Here is a 20,125-nt window from a genome sequence, read left to right on the forward strand (position 1 = left end):
AAAAAAAAAAAAAAAAAAAAAAAAAAAGTACCAAAAACAAAGTAGAGATAAAACGGCAGTGGTGCCATGACTGCAGCTCTGGGAGATTTACCTCTGCTCCTGGACAGGCCAGGGCCAGACGGGAGAAGCTTCGTGAGTTAAAAGGGAGGGTCTGTTCTTAGACTTTGGTTTGTTCAAAAAGTAAAGATTCAAGGAAACAAACTGTCCCGGCAACAGCAGAGCTGCTTCAGGGCTTTGGTTAGGCAAGAATGACTCCGAAGCGAGCTGGGCTGCGTTCCCTCTCCTGGCCCCCGGGACATCCTCTGTGCGGTGACGCCAAATGTCTGCTAGACTTGCTTACATGCCCACCGGGACCGAGGCTTCCTGAGAAGAGTAAAGACATGCAGGAAACTCACCGTTTTCTTCATCTTTTCCACAAAGCTGCTCTCTCTGACAGAGGAGGTCCTGCAAGACAAAGGTGTGCAATGAGCGTGGGAGGCAGGTGTCATGGGACACGGGTGTCATGGGACATGGGTGTCCTTGGATGCAGGTTTCACAGGATGCTGTGGCAGCACAGGGAGGGGACATTCCAGCTTTGTCCCGTGCCACTCCCCAGGGGCTAAGCCAGCAGCTGGCCTCTAGTCCCAACACCAGGGCTCCCAGGCCTCCCGCACCAGCTCACCCTTCCCATTTCCCCTACAGTAAAGCCTCTTGCGACACCAGTGCTTTGCAAAGCCAAGACCTCCCCTGCACCCAGATACATATGGGTTTGTTTCCCTCAAGGAAGAGCCAAGGTTTCTACTTCCCTCTTCTTCCCCACCCACAGCCCAGGTCCCCATGGCCTGACCTCGCCTCCACCTTCCACCTCTTCACCTCTTCCATCTCCAGCCCCTGCCTCAAACATCTGCCACTGCCCTACTCCGCTCTTCAACAGCTCCCACGACCCACGGGATCTGGGCACACGAGTCCCCTCAGAGTCTGTCTCCAGCGTCACCTGCCACTCTCCTCCAAACCATGCTTGATGCACTGATTCACACCCCCTCCCTGCATGGTGGCCTCAGAATCCTGTGCACGCCATCGCTTCTACCCAGAGCCTTCCTGCCACACTCCCCTCACCTGGCTGAGCCCCGCTCTGCCCTCAAGGTCCTGCACAAGGGTCAGCTCCTCTGGGATTCAAACACCCCCTTCGCTTCCCCTGCACTGGGGCCACATTTCATTTTTCCCTTCTCTGCGTTCCTGGGACTACAGCCCTGACCTCGGTCCGTCCCCTCCAGAGGGCAGCCTGGTGCCCACCAGCCTCAGGATCAGGCTGGGGTGACACAATCCTCTGTCCACTGTCCACTTCTGGCCTTCTGCCCCCGCCCTGCCCCTCACCCCGCCCCGTTTTCCATTCTTCTGTTTCCTTCTGACCCTTGCCCCAAGCCTGCAGGGCCAGAGGAACAAGCCCAGTGCCCCTTGCCCAGGACTTTCGAGCTGAATGAGGTGAAAAACCCTGGCCGAATACAGCAAGGTGGGAAACACCTTCCTCTGGGTGGCAGATATTTGAAATATGGCCATTCTGAATCAAGTGATAAACCTGAAGACAAAAATACATTTTTGTATTTAAAATGACATTTTTGATCGGGCATAGTGGCTCATGCATGTAATTCCAGCACTTTGGGAGGTCGAGGCGGGAGGATCACTTGAGTCAGGAGTTTGAGCCCAGCCTGGCCAACATGGCAAAACCCCATCTCTACTAAAAATACAAAAATTAGCCGGGTCTGGTGACGCACACCTGTAATCCCACCTACTCGGGAGGCTGAGGCAGGAGAATCACTTGAACCAGGGAGGCAGAGGTTGCAGTGAGTCGAGATCGTGCCACTGTACTCCAGCCTGGGCAACAGAGTGAGAATCTGTCTCAAAAACTAAACTAAACTAAACTAAACTAACGCCATTAAAGGAAGGAAAGGCAAGCTGCAGTGTGGGAGAGGATATTTGTAATGTACTTATATGTGGGCAAAAGACTTTGATTGAGAATGTAAGAAAGCCCTACAAATCAACGGGAAAAAGACAAATCCTCCATCAGAAAAACTATCAAAAGACTTGAAGAGGCATTTTCTTTTTCTTTTTTTTTTGAGATGGAGTCTCACTCTGTCGCCCAGGCTGGAGTGCAGTGGCACCATCTCGGCTCACTGCAACCTCCAAGAAGAGGCATTTTCTTAAAGAGAGTATCCAAGAACCTAGCTCAGTGGCTGACACTTGTAATGCCAGCACTTTGGGAAACCAAGGTGGGAGGATCACTTGAGGCCAGTTTCAGACCAGCCTGGGTAAAATAGCAATACTCTCTCTCTAAAAATAAATTTAAAAAAATTTTTAATTAGCCCGGTGTGGTGGTCTGTGCCTGTGGTCCCAGCTACTCAGGAGGCCGAGGTGGGAGGATCGCTTGAACCTGGGTGTTTGAAGCTGCAGTCGATGATCTCACCACTGTGCGATCATATGACCGTGCGGTGCGATCATAGCTCACTGCAGCTTCAAACACCCAGGTTCCAGCCCGGGAGACAGAGCGAGACCCTGTAAATCAACCAACCAATCGATATAAATAAATAGAACTGGTACATGTGGGGCCTGACTGATTTTGAAGGCTCCAACAATTAAGGATAATTAGAATAGCTAAACCCTGAGTAAGGAGACCCTGGCAGAGCAGATATTTTAAACAATGGAAAAGTGGCGGATTCTGAACACCCCTCCCGCAGTGGCCCGGCCCCATTTCCCACCTCTCTGGGCTATACTAAGCTACTCACATTTCCACGCGGCTCCCTGGGCCTACAAGGCCCTTCCTGTGACCCCTTCCCACCTTCTACTCATCCTTTACCACAGAACTTAACTTTCCTCTCCGAGAGGCCGTCCCGGCCCCTCACGCAGCAACGCTACCTGTCGCCGTCTTCGCTGTGGCACACACAGCGGTCGGCCAAGGCACTTTACTCTGCACATTCCCATGGCTTAACCGGAAGCCTGGGTTGAATAACCTTGGAGGGTGTCTGTGTATCCCTGCCATGAGTGCGACGCCTGGCACATGGCACAGGACGCGGTGTCTCCTCCTAGGGTGGCCAGCCCTGAGTTCTCTGTCCGGCACGAGGCTGGCAGGGGCGGACTAAGAGGCTGTTGAAAGCACTTCTCACTCCCTAGCCACCTCTGAGGTCTGATCTGGCATCAGCTGAAAAGCCAACCCCTATCTCTATTCAAAGGACAGATGCTTCCAGGGAAGTTCCATCTCCAACAAGGTGGATCTGAAGATTTGCTGAAGAAAAGGACAAGAGGCAAACCCCGGTGCCCCGTGAGTGCCTGGTGGGTAACACACGCCAGCCGGGTGGGGGCATGGGAGGCACTGCGCCAGGCACCGAGGGCATGAGACTAGAACGAGACAACCTGTGACTTCACAGGCCCAATCCTCCAGCCAGGGGAGGACACAGGCTCCGAGGAGGATCCCAGCAAGATGGGAAGAGCCACGTGGCAGGGCGGACCTGGCTTTAAATCCTGGCTCTGACACTAGACAGGCATGGGACTGCACAGGCCCCGCCCCTCTCGTGCCCACACTATTATTGAAGTGCTGCATCTGGTTATTGCAGCCTCCCCAGTGCCTGACTGGGGAACTTGGTTAACACCCAGTAGAAAAAAGGGCATTCCCTGGAAGGCGGTCAGCCTGTGATTTCAAAGACATCCATGGCACAAGGTGGCATGTGCTAAGACCACATAGATGGATGGCACGGTTCACGCCACAGGGACGGACGGGACAGGACAGGTTCACGCCACAGGGCTTCAAAGGGAGCAGACGCTTATGGCTGAAGAAACCAGGAAAGGCCTCTTGGACGAGCTAGGCTCTCTTCTCAGGAATAGAAAATGGCCCCCTGGAGAGACAGCCCCACGGGAAGCGGGCTGCCAAGGGATGGCAACTTCCAAGCTGGGCTCCAGCCCCGGAAGCCCAGCGAGTGGGTGGGGAGGAGGGCTTCCATGTGACCTCCTGACGCAGTTGGACAAAGCAGAATGCCAGGCTGGCTGGCCCTGGAAGTGGAGAGGGGAGCCTCTGGGCTGGAACGTCAGAGTGGACAAGGTGTGCCAGCCTGCTCTGCCCCAAGGCAAGGGTTCACCCAAGAAGTGTGACTGGTCCGTGGGGAAAAGGGAACCCAAGGAGACGGAGGCGGACCTGTGCCTCTAGGTCACCGGCGCAACACAGAACAATTCCTTTAAGTTCCTGCTGGTTAAACCCATCCTGCCAGGGAGGGTGCCAGGAACTCCCTTCCCAACCCAAGGCCCTGCTGGGGGCTGCAAGAAGCAAAGTTCACAGGCTTAGCCCAAGAGGGCCCAGGCTGGACTGCTCTGAATGGGCTCCATTCCGTCGGAGGACTTCAGACCTGGATTTGCATGGGGGACCTGATTATTTATAGGCGGAGAAGAGGGTGCATGAGGCCTTCCGGGTCTCCAGTCCAAATTCCTTCCTTTGGAAGCAGGGAAATGCAGCGTGCAAGTCCTGGACCACAGGGGCCACCAGTGCCTAGGCCTGGCTGAGTCCCTCGCCAGAGATAGGGGCAACAACCCTGGGAATGGCTGACCTTGCTGTTAACTCCAGGCAGCCACATCTTCAGGCCTCCAGCATGTCCCCGCCAAGAGGGAGTCCCCCACACTCGAGTGAGGGTGCGGGCGTCCCCTGGCCAAGGGGCATCAGGGCAGTCTGCCGCCAGGGACAGTGTCAGGAACTGACCTTCTCAGAGCGGGCTCCTCAGGTGGAGACGAGTACGTGCACCCCATGGCTTCTCACTCTCAGCTCCAGGACTTAAGGAAAAAGGAGGGTCACAGCTCTCTCCTGGACACCAGCAGGGGCCAGCGGATGGAAAGTTCGGCCCTGTGCATCCCCTGTTCCGTGCTGGTGGGGAAGCTGCCTGGGCCCGTGGCCTCAAAGTGCTCCTGGACACCCCAAAGTCGTCTCGGAATCTCCCTGAGCTCCTGCCTGCATCTGCCCCCATGAGCCCGAGAACTCTGCAACATCTGGAGCCCCAGCAGGCAGGACTCAGGACTCCAGACTGAAGCCTCCCATGAGTCCCTGCACCGGGCACACACCCCTCCTCCCTCTGTATGGACCGAGGGAAGGAGAAAACCTTTCCAACCCCGACTCGGGTCTCCTTGGTAACTGTTTATATCAGAGCCCTTCTCCCCACGCTCTCCCCCTTTTCCCATTTAAAAAAAAAAAAAAAAAAAAAAAAAGGAAGTCGTGTCTGCGGAACAAAGCTCTTCTAGGCTCTAGAAGACAGCCTGCAGGTTGCTATGGCAGGGCTGCTCTCCATAAAGGAAGCCACACTGATCCTGCAGCCAGGGCGCCGCACAATCACATTAAATTAAATGTGGTCCCCGTCTTCCCCCACACAAAAGAACTGCGGGCAAACAGAGCCTAAGACACTGGGTCCGTGTCCGTGGGGAGCATCCTGTGTGCTGTGAAAGACACACCTTCCCCTCCCATCAGGGCAGTGGGGGAAATGCCTGGCAAGGCGGGCTCCTTTTGCAGTGGCGATGTTCTGTCTTGGGGAGCACCCTTCCGAGGTTCCCAAGTGCAAACAGCCCATCCGAAAGCCCAAGGCTCGGCGGGGTGAGGTGGCTCACACCAGTACAGCACTTTGGGAGGCCGAGGCAGGTGGACGCCACAGCTCAGGAGTTTGAGGCCAGCCTGGGCAACATGGTGAAGCGGCCTGTCTCTACCAAAAATACAAAAATTAGCCGGGTGTAGAGGTGTGCGCCTGTGGTCCCAGCTACTTGGGAGGCTGAGGTAGGAGGATCACTTGAGCCTGAAGGCTGAGGTGAAGGTTGCAGTGAGCCAAGATTGTGCCACTGCACTCCAACCTGGTTGACAGAGTGAGACCCTGTCTCAAGAAAAAACAGACAAAACCAGAAAGCCCAAGGCTCCAGCCGTACAGAGGTGGCAGCTGTCCCAGGCCTGGAGCACACAGACCACGTGGCTCCAGAACGGAGCATGAAAGGTTCCAATTAGGCTCGCCACGCCTAAATTGGGAGCAGGAGTCTTTCTGGGTTCAGGATCAGAAGTCAGCTGCAGTCCACCGCGTGGGGAAGATGAGGGAGGGCAGGAAACGCACTGAGTCACTTGGACCAAGATGAACCAAGATGTGCAGTTCATTTTGTTCCCGTCCCAGGCGACGCTGAGGAACATTTCTGGAAACTGCAAATCCGGTTGGATTTTCTGCACAGTGGACTCGATTTCTCCTGAGACTGTCCCCTGCCCTTAGCGACATGTGGGGAAGCTGCTTTGGACCAGCTCCCTTTCAGAACCTAGCGTCTACTGCCAAGTTCTCCAGGCTCCAGGGTCATGGGTGCCCACAGCGAGAGAAGGGGTGGCGGCTGAGGCACGATGGCAGCAGAGTTGGGGGCAGCCTGCTCGTGGCAGGACGGAGAGTGGGCTCTGCTAGGCGGACCCAGATTTCTTGACCTTCAGAGCCTTGTGGCATGGGGCTAATGGTTTGAAACGCCAGCCTTTGGTGAAAACAGAAAGTGGTTTGCTGGAGCTTAGATAGAAGCCAGCAGCTGTCTCTGTGGACAGGGACTCTGATGAACACGTGGGGAGGGCAGCTGCTGGAGACAGCTGGCTACAGGCAGGGGGAGGTGAAAGCAGGTGAGTGGCCACAGGTCAGAGACAAAACAGGCGAAGGGAATGACTTCTTACTGAGTGCCTACTGTATGCTGGCTACCATTCAAGAAGCTTTCTATTTTATTTTGTTTAATCCTCACCACCCTGTGCAGTGGGCAAGGGTTTCTATCCATCTTGACAGGGCAGTGAGGGGGTGGGTGAAGCGGTAATTCAACTCCAGGCCTGTGAAAGCTCCAGGGCCCAGAGGCCCAGCACCCGGGGTTCCTGTCTGCTCCCCCAGCAAGGTGCACCTCCCCCGGCTTTACCCTGTCTCCAGTGCGCCCTGGGCACGTTCAGGCAGCACATCTCACAGCCCTTCCCAAGGATCCTGGGGCCATGTCCTCCGGACGCTCTAAGGCTCTGGTGGGCTGCCACTCCCTCGTTCCCCCCAACCATGTCCTCTAACACGTGTTCACATCAGGACTCCGTGAGCAAGTCTGTGAAACTCAGAAAGCCTGCTGTGCTGTTCCACACACGCAAAAGGCTTGATGCTCTTCTGACGACCTCAGCAGTGACCCTGAGCCAGGGGGTGGCCAGCACTAGGGCTACTTTTCCGGAGACAGAGAAGAGAAACTCAGGGTTATTCAGCCCATCGGTGACAGAAAGAAAAGGCCATACCCTCAGACAGTAAAACGATCTGATTTGGCACAAAGTGGCTCTGCTATTGTGTGCAATCAAAGGGGATAGAAAGGAGGGGTGGGCTGGGGTGGCCATGACAACAGCCAGGGGTCCGAGGGGGCAAAAGCGTGGTGCAGGAAGCCCCACGTTGGAATCCCAGCTCTCATGTGCTAACGTCAGCCTTGACCAGGTCACTCACCCTCTCCTGGGATCAGCACTGCCATTTGTAAAATGGGGATAAGAACATCACCTCTGGTGGGTGATGAGGGTCCCAGAATTATGTTTTCAAAAGCCCTGGCTTGGAGCCCTTTCTCTGATCCACTGACACCTGCATTTGCACTCGGCTCTCCATCTGTGACGAGCAGCCCTGGTCAATTTCTGCTAGGCTGAGGCCAGCAGCCTCCTGGCCCATCTTCCTGCTTCCAAGTCAGGTCCCTCCACTCCAGCTCCAAATGGGCTTCATGGGGCCACCGCTCTCCAGACACTGCCCTCCTACACAGGCTTCTCCAGCTCCCTGTTAGCGTCATCCACATATATCATTTTTTTAATTGATTTTTTAGTTTTTCTAGAGATGGGGTTCGCTCCGTTGCCCAGGCTGGAGTGCAGTGGCATGACCATAGCTCACTGCAGCCTCCAACTCCTGGGCTCAGGCAATGCTCCCACCTCAGCCTCCCAAAGTGCTGAGATGACAGGTCCACACCACCATGCCCAGCTAATTTTAAAATTTATTTTTAAGTTTTTGTAGAGTCAAGGTCTTGCTATGTTGCCCAAGCTGGCCTTGACCTCCTGGCTTCAAGCGATCCTCTCGCCTCAGCCTCCCAAGTAGCTGGGATTACAGGTGTAAGCCACCATGCCAGCTAAGATACGTATATCAAAACATCACACTGTATACTTTAAACTTACATAATTTTAAATATATCTATAAAATTTTTGTTTGTAAATTATGTCATTTTAAAGCTGGGAAAAAGGCCGGGTGCGGTGGCTCACGCTTGTAATCCCAGCACTTTGGGAGGCCGAGGCGGGCGGATCACGAGGTCAGGAGATCGAGACCACAGTGAAACCCCGTCTCTACTAAAAATACAAAAAAGTAGCCGGGTGTGGTGGCGGGCGCCTGTAGTCCCAGCTACTCGGAGAGGCTGAGGCAGGAGAATGGCGTGAACCCAGGAGGTGGAGCTTGCAGTGAGCCGAGATCGCGCCACTGCACTCCAGCCTGGGCGACAGAGCGAGACTCCGTCTCAAAAAAAAAAAAAATAAATAAAAATAAAGCTGGGAAAAATAAAATTTACAAAGAAAGAAAAATGCTGGCCGGGTGCGGTGGCTCACGCCTATAATCCCAACACTTTGGGAGGCTGAGGCAGGCGGATCACCTGAGGTCAGGAGTTCGAGATCAGCCTGGCCAATATGGTAAAACCCCGTCTCTACTAAAAATACAAAAATTAGCCGGGTGTGGTGGCAGGCGCCTATAATCCCAGCTACTCAGGAGGCTGAAGCAGGAGAATTGCTTGAACCCGGGAGGCGGAGGTTGCAGTGAGCTGAGATCGCGCCATTGTACTTCAGTCTGGGGGACAAGAGCGAGACTTCGTCTCAAAAAGAAAAAAAGAAAAAGAAAAATGCTTAGGCTGGGCGTGGTGGCTCACGCCTGTAATCCCAACACTTTGGGAGGCTGAGGTGGGTGGATCACTTGAGGTCAGGAGTTCAAGACCAGCCTGGTCAACATGGTGAAATCCCATCTCTACTCAAAATACAAAAATTAGCCAGGTGTGGTGGCAGGCACCTGTAATCCCAGCTACTCAGGAAGCTGAGACAGGAGAATCACTTGGACCCAGGAGGCAGAGGTCGCAGTAAGCCAAGATTGTGCCACTGCACTCCAGCCTGGGCCACAGAGTGAGACTCCATCTCAAAAAAAAAAAAAAAAAAGAGAGAGAAAAATGTAGATGCTCTGATAAATATATATAATTTTTGTCATTTATACCTCAATAAAGCTGGGGAAAAAAATTCATACCCCTTGGAAGGTCCCGAGGCCCTCTAAGATGCTCTCCTGTGTCAACTCCCTCCATGACCTGACTTCCTTGGTGACCCCAACTCCTTTTATGACCTCTGACCCCCCCACAACCCCTGACTCCCTTGGTGACCTGTGCCTGGGCTCTACCAGAATGTGGCTCCCTCGGAGCAGCCCCGCGTGTCCTCACCTCCCAGCCTCTACACTTAGCCTCCCAGGCTCCTGTGGGGGCATCTCATCCCTGACACATCCCCAATGGGGGGTACCCCTCCTCTGCATTCCCAACACCTCCAGGCCGGTAGAGCACATGTCCCACTGTGCCATCCACAGCTCCCTCTCCTGCACCCGGACAGAGCCCAATGAAGTCAGGAGGTCAGACAACATGCGCTCTGCACGGCAGTTCCCGACAGCCCATGTCTGGAGTTTCAAGCACTTGTCAGAGTGACAGAAACCACCCGTCTCATCAGGGACCAGGAAAGGAAGGAGAGGAGGCGAGGTCCCTTTGGAGGTCAGGTGGCAGCAGAAAACCCAGAGCCGTGCTTGCAGAAGTGGCAGAAACACCCTGGCCCATGTCCTGGCCGTTCCCACAGCAGCGGGAGGCAGTGGGCTCCCTGCACCATCTACTCTCGTGGCCACAGGCTTCCCCTAATGCTTTCCTCTTTGTCAGTCTCATTTGTGTTTCTCTTTTCATGCTCAGTGGAGCCAAGGACCTCACTACAGAGAAAGTGACCCTGAACTGGATGTGGCAAGACCCCCAGATCCACTTCCCACCTGTTGGCACTCAGGAGATAAAAAACAGACACGTGATGCTGGCAGCGCTGACCCCCGGCCTCCCGGGCTTTCTGTCAAGGGCAGGCCCCAAAAGGAAGGTCACTCAGGAAAATGAGATCTTTTGTGGCTTTTCAAAAGCAATCTCCAGGGGGACGTAATCAGGAAAATCCAGACTGTGGGAAACTATGATACAAATGATGTTTCAAGGAAGAAACGGGATGGAAGGGAAGCTTAGGAACGGAAAGGGATCTGACGTGTCGCTAAGGAAAAACTGCTGGCACGGCAGCCCGTGGTGCTATCATTCCATTTACGTGACGCTTTGGAAAATGTTAAACTACAGGGCTAGAAATAAGATTGGCAGTTGCCAGAGGCTGATTACCCGATGTAGGAGAATGAATGCAAAGAGGTAGGACAGGAGTGTTTTGGAGTGATGAAATGTTCTAGATTTCGATTGTGATACTGATTATAGAATGGCATACATCTGTCAAGACTCATGAAATGGTGCACTTAAAGAGGAAAACTTTGGCCCAGCACAGTGGCTCATGCCTGTAATCCTAATCCTAGCACTTTGGGAGGCTGAGGCAAGAGGATCACTTGAACTCAGACGTTCAAGACCAGCCTGGGCAACATAGTGAGACTTTGTCTCTAAAATTAAAAATAAAAATTAGCCGAGTGTGGTGGCACATGCCTGTAGCCTCAGCTACTCAGGGGGCTGAGATGGGATGATCCCCTTAAGCCTGGGAGGTAGAGGCTGTAGTGAGCCCTGATCACGCCTCTACACTCCAGCCTGGGTGACAGAGCAAGACCCTGTCTCAAAAAAAAAGGAGGGGGGCATTTTACTGTATGCAAATTATACCTTAATATACCTGATCTCTCCCAAAAGAAAGATTTATTAATCAACTGCAGTGTATAGGTCTTGTTTAGATCCTGAATTAAACAAACAAAAACTGTTAAACAAAATCAAACATTTATCAGTCAATCAGGGAACTATGAATAAATGTTGTCTGGGTATCTAATGATGCTGAAGAATTACTGTTGACTTTCAAGGTGTGAAGATGGCATTGTGCTATGTTCAGAAAGGAGAATCCTTGTACTTTTTTTTTTTTTTTTTTTGAGACAGGGTCTCGCTCTGTCACCCAGATTGGAGTGCAGTGGCACAACCATGGCTCACTGCAACCTCAACCTCCTGGGCTCAAGCGACCCTCCCGCCTCAGCCTTCTGAGTAACTGGGACCACAGGCATGTGCCACCACACTTGGCTAATGTTTGTGTTTTTTGTAGAGACGGGGTCTTGCTATGCTGTCCAGGCTGATCTCGAACACTTGGCTTCAAGTGATTCTCCTGCCTCGGCCTCCCGAAGTGCTGGGATTACAGGCGTGAGCCGCCATGCCTGGCGAGTCCTTGAATTTTAGAGGACTGAAATATTTCCTAATGAAATACGACATCTGGGGATTGCATTAAAATAATCCAGGGCTGGTGCGGTGGTGGGGGACAGCGGAAAGAAACAAGATTGGCAAGGAGTGAGTAGTTATGAAAACTGGAGGCTGGAGGCATATGGGGTCCACTCTCCTGTGCCCTACACTCTGGTGTTTGAAATGTTCCATAAGAAGCTTTATTTTGCTTTAAAGCACTCTAGCGTTCCAGGAGCAAAGCAGAGGTGCAGGGGGCACTGCAGAGCTTCTCAGGGCCAGTAGAGGCAACATGAGCACAGCAGCCTGAGCTGGCTGGAGGGTCAGAGTGAACGCAGCGCACAGGCCTCGTGCAGAATGGGGCTGCTGCTCAGCTGCCCCACAGCTGGTGGGCATCATCGCGGGTCCGGTATGACCAGATCCTCTGATTTTTTTTTTTTTTAAAGAAGCTATAAGTCTAAGTTTTTATTTGATACTGCCTTTTTTTTTTTTTGGTCTCACTCTGTCGCCCAGGCTGGAGTGCAGTAGCGTGATCTTAGCTCACTGCAACTTCCACCTCCTGGATTCAAGTGATTCTCCTGCCTCGGTCTCCCGAGTAGCTGGGATTACAGGCACGTGCCACGTTGCCCAGCTAATTTTTGTACTTTTTGTAGAGACAGGGTTTTGCCATGTTGGCCAGGCTGGTCTCGAACTCCTGGCCTCATGTGATCCACCTGCCTCGGCCTCCCAAAGTGCTGGGATTACAGGTGTGAGCCACCACGCCGGGCCTGATACTGCCACTTTTTAACGTTCTAATTAAAATATAAAAAAAAAAAATACTGTGTAAGCCAAACCCAGCCTGGAGGCCATGGGTTTCCCTAGAGGCAGCCACACATACAGATTTAGCCTTGTTTAATTCAACGGCCATTCTCTGAGGAGCTTCCCTCCAACAGGCGGCCCCACACTAAGGTAGGGACCCAGACGGAAATGGGACACTCTCTGCACCATGGGAGGCAAAAATACAAATTCCATCATCAAGAGGGCACGCCATGCGGTGTTGTTCCACAAGGGTGAGCAAAGCTGCCAGGCCCACAGGAGAGAGAGCCCACAAGAGCCCTGGATCCTGTGGGACTTTGGATCCTACACAGTGAGTGATCTCAGAACTTAGCGACGCTGAGGCAGGGAGACTGCTTGAGGCCAGGAGGTTAAGACCCAGCCTGGGCAAGACAGAGAGACCATGTCTTTAAAAAAAATAAATAAATAAGCCAGGCACGGTGGCATGTGCCTGTCACCCCAGCTACTCAAGAGGCTGAGCATTCCCTGGGGCTCCCTTAGGGCACGAGCTGCCCCGATGTGAAATGCTCTGTTCAGAGGTGCAACCTGAGTGAGTGCGAGTGGACATGAAAGAGTCATGATGATGATGATGATGATGATGATGATTTTGAGACGGGGTCTTGCTCTGTCGCCCAGGCTGGAGTGCAGTGGTGTGATCTCGGCGCTCGGCAGCCTTGGCATCCCAGGCTCAGGTGATCCTCCCACCTCAGCCTCCTGAGTAGCTGGGAATACAGGCGTACGCTACCATGCCTGGCTAATTTTTGTATTTTTTCCATAGAGACAGGGTTTCATCATGTTGCCAGGCTGATCTTGAACTCCTGGGCTCAAAGCAATCCACCTGCCTTGGCCTCCTGAAGTGTGGGATTCCAGGCGTGAACCACCACACCTGGCAGGAAGAGCCATTTATCATCATTACTGCTACTATTATTATGAAAAAGAACTTGTTGCTCATTACTACTCCTCTCTAACAAGTCGTTAATTGCTATTACAAACAGTCCAAAAGACCTCCCCGGGAAGGATAAAACAATGTTCATGGAATAGAAAGCTCAATATTGTAGGATGTCAACTCTTCCCATATTAATATACAGATTCAATCCAATTCCAACAAAAATCCCACTGGGTTTTTTTTTTTTTAATGTGTTTGGCCCAGTACAGTGGCTCACACCTGTAATCCCAGTACTTTGTGAGGCCCAGGCGGACGGATCACTTGGGGTCAGGAGTTTAAGACCAGCCTGGCCAACGTGGTGAAACTCCATCCTTCCTAAAAATACAAAAATTAGCCGGGCATCACGGTGGGCGCCTGTAATCCCAGCAACTTGGGAGGCTGAAGCAAGAGAATCGCTTGAGCCCCGGAGGCAGAGGTTGCAGTGAACTGGTATCGCGCCACTGCACTCCAGCCTGGGTGACAGGGCGAGACCCTGTCTCTAAAACAAAATAAATAAATGCCAATTCTAGAAGCCACCAGAAGTCATGGTGAGATTTCCTGATATAGTCCTGGGCCACATACCTTCCCCACACTAAGCCCTATTACTCCCTACTGCTCTGTGGCTATAACAGAAATCACCTGTGCTCACTGAAATACCGGTAGCCAGGGACACTGATGTGGGATTTAGAATAGGAGGTCTAGGCTTGAGGCCTGGTTGTATCAGCTAGGTGACCTTTCTGAGCCTCAGTTTTCTCATATTTTTTATAGAGACAGGGTCTTGCTACGTTGCCCAGGCTGGTCTCGAACTCCTGGGCTTAAGCAATCCTCCTGCCTTGGCCTCCCAAAGAGCTGGGATCACAAGTGTGAACCACTACACCCAACTTCCTGCTTTGTAAAATAACATCTACAGGCTGAATGTCCCTAATCTAAAAGTCTGAAATCTGAAACTTTCTGAGCATCAACATGATCCTCAAAGGGAAGAATCATTGGAGCATTTCAGATTTTCCGATGAGAAATGCTCAGCTGGTGAGTAGAATGCAAACATTCCAAAGTCCAAAATCTGAAACACTTCTGGCCCCAAGCACTTCAGATAAGGAATACTCTCCTTGTAGGTAAATTAACAAATTAACACCATCCTTTTTTATTGTAGAGATGGGGTCTCCCTATGTTGCTCAGGCTGGTCTTGAACTCCTGGCTCAAGCAATCTTTGTGCCTCAGCCTCCCAAAGCACTGGGATTACAGGCGTGAGCCAGCATGCCAGGCCTATTAACACCATCTTAGGAGACTAACACTATCTTAGGAGGCCTATTAACACTAAATTAGGAGCAGCATGGCAAAGTAGAGAAAACATGGCTTGTGGAGCTTGCAGACTTCATTCAAAAGCCAACTCTGCTGCTATTTAGAAGTTAGGTGGCCTTGGGCAAACTCCGCAATCCCTGGCACCTCGGTTTCTTCATCCGCAAAATGGGCTGCTCGTGTCTTCATGGAAGGGCTCTTGTAAGATTGGAGATGATACTAATAAAAAGGATAAAAATAGTAACACATGCCAGGCACGGTGGCTCAGGCCTGTAATCTCAGCACTTTGGGGGGCCAAGGCAGGCAGATCATTTGAGCCCAGGAGTTTCAGACCAGCCTGGGCAACATTGTCAGATGTCCATTTGTCAAAAAATACAAAAATTAGCCAAGCGTGGTGGTGTGCGCCTGTAGTCCCAGCTACTTGGGAGGCCAAAGTGGGAGGATCTCTTGAGCCTGGGAGGCGGAGGTTGCAGTGAGCCGAGATCGTGCCAGTGTATTCCAGCCTGCACGACAGAGTGAGACCCTGCCTCAAAATAAATAAATAAATAGTAACAATCCATACCATCTGGGAGCCTACTATGCACCAAGAACTGAGCAAAGAGCTCTATGATGGGTTAACTCAGTTTTCACAGCCTTATGAGGTGAGTACTATTACTACCTCCAGCTTACAGTTGGGGACACAGACTCGGAAAGATCAGGTCACCTGGCTAATGTCAGATGGCTAATGTGGGAGAGTCAATACTCAACCTTAGTCACCCAACTTCAGGGTCCAGAATGTAGCCATGGTACTAGAAATATTTGTCTTGTACAGTGTACAGGTAAAAGCCCTGGCCACAGCAGGTATCCAACGTGATTTAATGAGGGAAGAGAAGACTCTGGAAACTGCCGACCTCCATACACATAAGGTTAGAAGATCATGATTAGGTGGAGGGAACAGAGTTTCAGCATCCTGGCAAAGAGGAACAGTGAGAATCAACAAAAAAATACAAGTGCTTTGGGACCCCACAGCTCCCACAGTCTACAGGTTTTATTTCAAGTTCATCTTGTACGGCCAGGGAGGTGACGGCGAGAACAGATGAGCTATGAGAGGAATGTTGCCTCCGTTGGTGGCAGCTCCGCAGGCTCCAGGGCCAACCCACGTCCTCACTCAGGGCCGGGGGAGGAACTTCCATTTTACAGATGAGAGAACGAGGGCCAGTTCAGGAGCTGGGTCCTGGGCCCTGGTCTCTTTATCTTGAATACTATGCTTTTTATCAAAAGTACTATTCCACACCAGGCGTGCACCATGTACCAGCCCTAGACACGATGGGCTGGATTCCAGCTAATCTGCCCTTCCTATCTCGGGCCCTCTGCTCTAAAGTCCTCTCAGCCTCAGGGTGTGGCTCTACCTTTAAGAACCTGCCCAACACCCCTCCTGCAGGACAAGGTCTGATCCCCGCACCAATTCCTTCTCTCTTAGAGCTGGCGGAGCCTGTCTCTCCAGCCTGTGCCCTGGGCACATCCCATAACCTCTCTGAGAGCAGAAATGAGGCAACCTATGCTGCCTAACGCACCACAGTGTTGCAAGGAGGCCCTGATTAGACAGTGTAGGTTAAAGCAGTTCACAGAGCATTTCTAAACAGTACGTTATGGCCGGGTGCAGTGGCTCACGCCTATAATCCCAGCACTTTGGGAGGCAGAGGCAGGCGGCTCACCTGAGGTTGGGAGTTTGAGACCAGCCTGGCCAACATGGTGAAACCCCATCTCTATTAAAAATACAAAAATTAGCCGGGCGTGGTGGTGCACATCTGTAGTCCCAGGTACTCGGGAGACTGAGGCACGAGAATCGCCTGAACCCGGGAGGCGGAGGTCGCAGTGAGCCAAGATTGCGCCACTGCACTCCAGCCTGGGTGACAAGAGCGAAAGTCTGTCTCAAAAAAAAAAGTATGTTGCAACACCCTCATTTTCCAGCTTAACGTAAATGCCAGCTCTGTGGTCCTGATCGTGCCCGTCATAATGCCTGGCATAAAATACGACCAACGCAAACACTATCCCTCAGGGACAGTGCTAGGTGAGTTTATAAACTCTTCCTCATTTAAGACAAAAGCCCCACAAGATTGGGAATACTGCCTCCATTTAGCAGATGAGGAAACTGAGGCAGAATGAGGTTAAGGTCTCGCCCAGGGTTCACCCACCACTGTCTTGATGAAGACAGCATTCACCTATTTTCTTCATGACTGCGGCCACACACCTTAGCATAGTGTCTGGGACACTGTAGGTAGGGCCCTAGGAAATGTTTGCTCAGTGAGTCAATGATGGAGATAAGATTGAACCCAGTTTTGTTTTGTTTTGTTTTGTTTTGCTTTGAGACGGACTCTGTCTCCCAGGCTGGAATGCAGTGGCGCATTCTTGGCTCACTGCAACCTCTGCCTCCTGGGTTCAAGCGATTCTTCTGCCTCAGCTTCCCTAGTAGCTGAAATTACAGGCATGCACCACCACGCCCAGCTAGTTTTCGTATTTTCGGTAGAGACGGGGTTTCGCCATGTTGGCCAGGCTGGTCTCGAACTCCTGACCTCAAGTGATTTTTCCCGCCTCGGCCTCCCAAAGTGCTGGAATTACAGACGTGAGCCACTGTGCCTGGCCCTGAACCCAGTTGTAAAACTAATTCCCTGTCCATGGTATAAAAATTGTGTTGTGTCAATATCCGCTTTACTGTGTGAAGTCTCTAAGTGTTCTGGCGGGGAAGGCTGATACCCAGATTGGAATAGGGAATCGGGATTTGATGTGAGCCACATGCTTCACCATGCCCAGCCTTGGGGAATGACTTTTCCGTGTGGCTTGTTCCTGCCAAGACAGCCACAGCCTTGGACTGGAGCTGACATGAAAGATGGCCCCCACTGGTGTCAGCACCAGCCCAGGGTGGCCCTGGGGTGCAAGCTAAGGCTGCAGCTGGGACTGGGTCCCCTGCAGACAGAATGAAAGGGGTTCTGGTCTGAGAATGGCTCCCAAACCTGCCCCTGAGACCTGCCCCTTGCCAAATCCAGGGAGTCCCTGAAGGCAGCAGGCCTGTGCCCCTGGAGTTCCCTCGGCCCAGACCTGACCTGGCAGGTCCCCACTCAAACCTAGCTGTGGGCCCCTGGAGTCTGAGACTGGTGTTAAACACAGCCAAGCGTATGCGCAGGAAGTGATTCTGGCTGCAGGACCCTAAAGTCTGGAGAATGACTTTTCCGTGTGGCTTATGGAAATCAATCTTGGAGAGACAGGGATGCAGTCACTTAGACAGACCTTCGGTATCATTTTTTCCTATCTACATACCATCTGTACTATTATTTCCTTAACGTTTTTCTTTTAACTAATCCATCTTTTTCACTTATTCTTAAAAGGACGCTTCACGAAAAGTTTAAAAGAGCAACAAAATAAGGCCTGTCCAAAGATTTTGTGCTCATTAGCACACAGCCTTCCAGGTGGCTACAGCCTTAAAAAGACTTTAAAATGCCAATTCTAGGCTAGGTACAGTGGCTCATGCCTGTAATCCTGACATTTTGGGAGACCAAGGTGTGCGGATCGCTTGAGTCCAAGAGTTCGAGACCAGCCCGGGCAACATGGCAAATCCCTGTCTCTATAAAAAAATACAAAAATTGACTGGGCGCAACGGCTCATGCCTGTAATCCCAGCACTTTGGGAGGCCGAGGTGGGCGGATCACTTGAGGTCAGGAGTTCGAGACCAGCCTGGCCAACATGGTGAAACCCCGTCTCTACTAAAAATACAAAAAATAGCCAGGCTTGGTGGCGGGTACCTGTAATCCCAGCTACTCAGGAGGCTGAGGCAGAAGAATTGCTTGAGCCTGGGAGGCAGAGGTTGCAGTGAGCCGAGCACCACTGTACTCCAGACTGGATGAAAGAACAAGATTCTGCCTCAAAAATAATAATAATAATAATAAAATTAGCTGGGCATAGTGGTGCACACCTTTAGTCCCAGCTACTCGGGAGGGTGAGGTGGGAAGATTGCCTAAGCCTGGGAGGTGGAGATTGTAGTGAACCTTGATCATGCCACCGCCATTGCACTCCAGCCTGGGCAATACAGTGAGACCACGTCTCCAAATAAATAAATAAATAAAGGGAAAAAAGGGTTCCAGCTCTAGCGCTGCTACTGCTGGCTAATGACCCTGGCAGGCCCGTTAACATCCTTGAGCCCCCGGTTCTCAATCTGTAAACTGGTGTCATTTTCGCAATGCTTCCTGTGAAGGTCATATAAACAGCAGATAGAAAAGGGCCTTATAAACCCCACATAAGAGACGATTAAGGGAGAGCTCAAGCACAATCTAGCAAGAAGGCATAACCCAAGAGTCGCCCCAAAATGCTAGAAGGAGCCTTGCTTCCTTCAGCCTGAGGCCCGCGTGCAGGACACTGCTCGGAGTGGTGACAGAAGAGGGACAGAGAGAGGAGGCTGAGAGGCGGCACTTACGATGTCTGAATTTTGGTGAACTCGGGGACTTCTTCTTTTTTCTTTCTAAAGAGGAACCAGTAGGTTAGGAGACCTACGATGAGTGAAAACAGAATCATGTCCGTCATGCTGAAAAGAGATACTTCTTCGGCCACCGCCTCGGACACGGTGGAGCTGGTGTCCACGTGGGAGTCCCCCATGTTGATCATGAAACTGTTAGGAGACAGAAACAGCAGACGTCAGCAGAGGGTAGCAGGGTGCCCCTGGGGCTGGCTGGGGTGCCCACCTCAATGCTGGGCCTCATGCCCCTGGGGCTGCAGGAAATGGTCACTGCACTGGGTAGAAGGGGCTCACTCAGCCAGGTTCCTGCCAATACAGCCACAGCCTTGGACTGGGGCTGACATAACAGACGGCCCCCAGTGGTGTCAGTACCAGCCCAGGGTGGTCCTGGGGTGCAAGCTAAGGCAGCAGCTGGGACTGGCAGACAGAGAGAATGACAGCCACTGACTTTCAGTGCGCTGGAACATCCTCCAATCCCATAAGGACACTGCACCGGGGGCAGGAGGGAGTCCACGCGAGAGGGGACCACTTTGCAGCAAACCCTTTCCCCAACTGTGTGACTGGCGGGGGTTGCCCTAAACCCTGCATGTTCCAAGTCTCCAGGCCTGGCCCTTGAGTGGCTCCTGATATTCACAAGCCTTGGACTATCCTGCCTAGCAAGAGTGTCTCTGTATTCCTAAGACCTTGGGCTATGAAGGTAGTTCCTGTTAACAATGAGATTTATGGTGAATGCCTGCTTTCCTATGCCTGGGCGTCTTTTTTTGTTTGTTTTTTTTTTTTAAGAGACAAAGTCTGGCTCTGTCACCCAGGCTGAGTGCCGTGGTGCGACCACGGCTCACTGTAGCCTCAAACTCCTGGGCTCAAGTGATCCTCTCAGCCTTCCAAGTAGAACTTCTATGATTACTGGGGTGTGCCACTGCACTAATTTTTAAATTTTTTTCTATTGACAGGGCCTCGCTATGTTGCCCAGGCTGGTCTCAGACTCCTGGACTCACGTGGTTCTCCTGGCTTGGCCTCCCAAAGCACTGGGATTATAGGCGTGAGCCCCTGTGCCTGGGGTTTTGAATCGCACTGTATCAGTCTGACATCTGTGGGTACTAGAGATGGAGTAGGTAAGCCTTGAGACCCAGACGCTCCATGCCTACACAACTGACCCACCCATAAAAACC

At 52.1% G+C, this 20,125-nt stretch overlaps 1 protein-coding gene across 3 annotated transcripts in view; it reads right to left on the reverse strand.

Moving 5' to 3' along the window:
• Positions 1-20,125, reverse strand: part of LOC116811211 (NADPH--cytochrome P450 reductase) — a 73,115-nt gene that overhangs the window by 17,541 nt on the left and 35,449 nt on the right. For all 3 annotated transcript variants that reach the window (XM_032756280.2, XM_058443863.1, XM_058443871.1), the window contains exons 2-3: positions 18,918-19,109; positions 396-444 (exon numbers count right to left, since the gene is read on the reverse strand). In XM_032756280.2, the coding sequence (XP_032612171.1) occupies positions 396-444; positions 18,918-19,105 (237 nt within the window). In that variant the 5' untranslated portion in view covers positions 19,106-19,109. The remainder of the gene's footprint in view (positions 1-395; positions 445-18,917; positions 19,110-20,125) is intronic.

This window comes from Hylobates moloch, unplaced genomic scaffold (genome assembly GCF_009828535.3).
Source record: "Hylobates moloch isolate HMO894 unplaced genomic scaffold, HMol_V3 SCAFFOLD_1, whole genome shotgun sequence".
NCBI lineage: Eukaryota > Metazoa > Chordata > Mammalia > Primates > Hylobatidae > Hylobates > Hylobates moloch.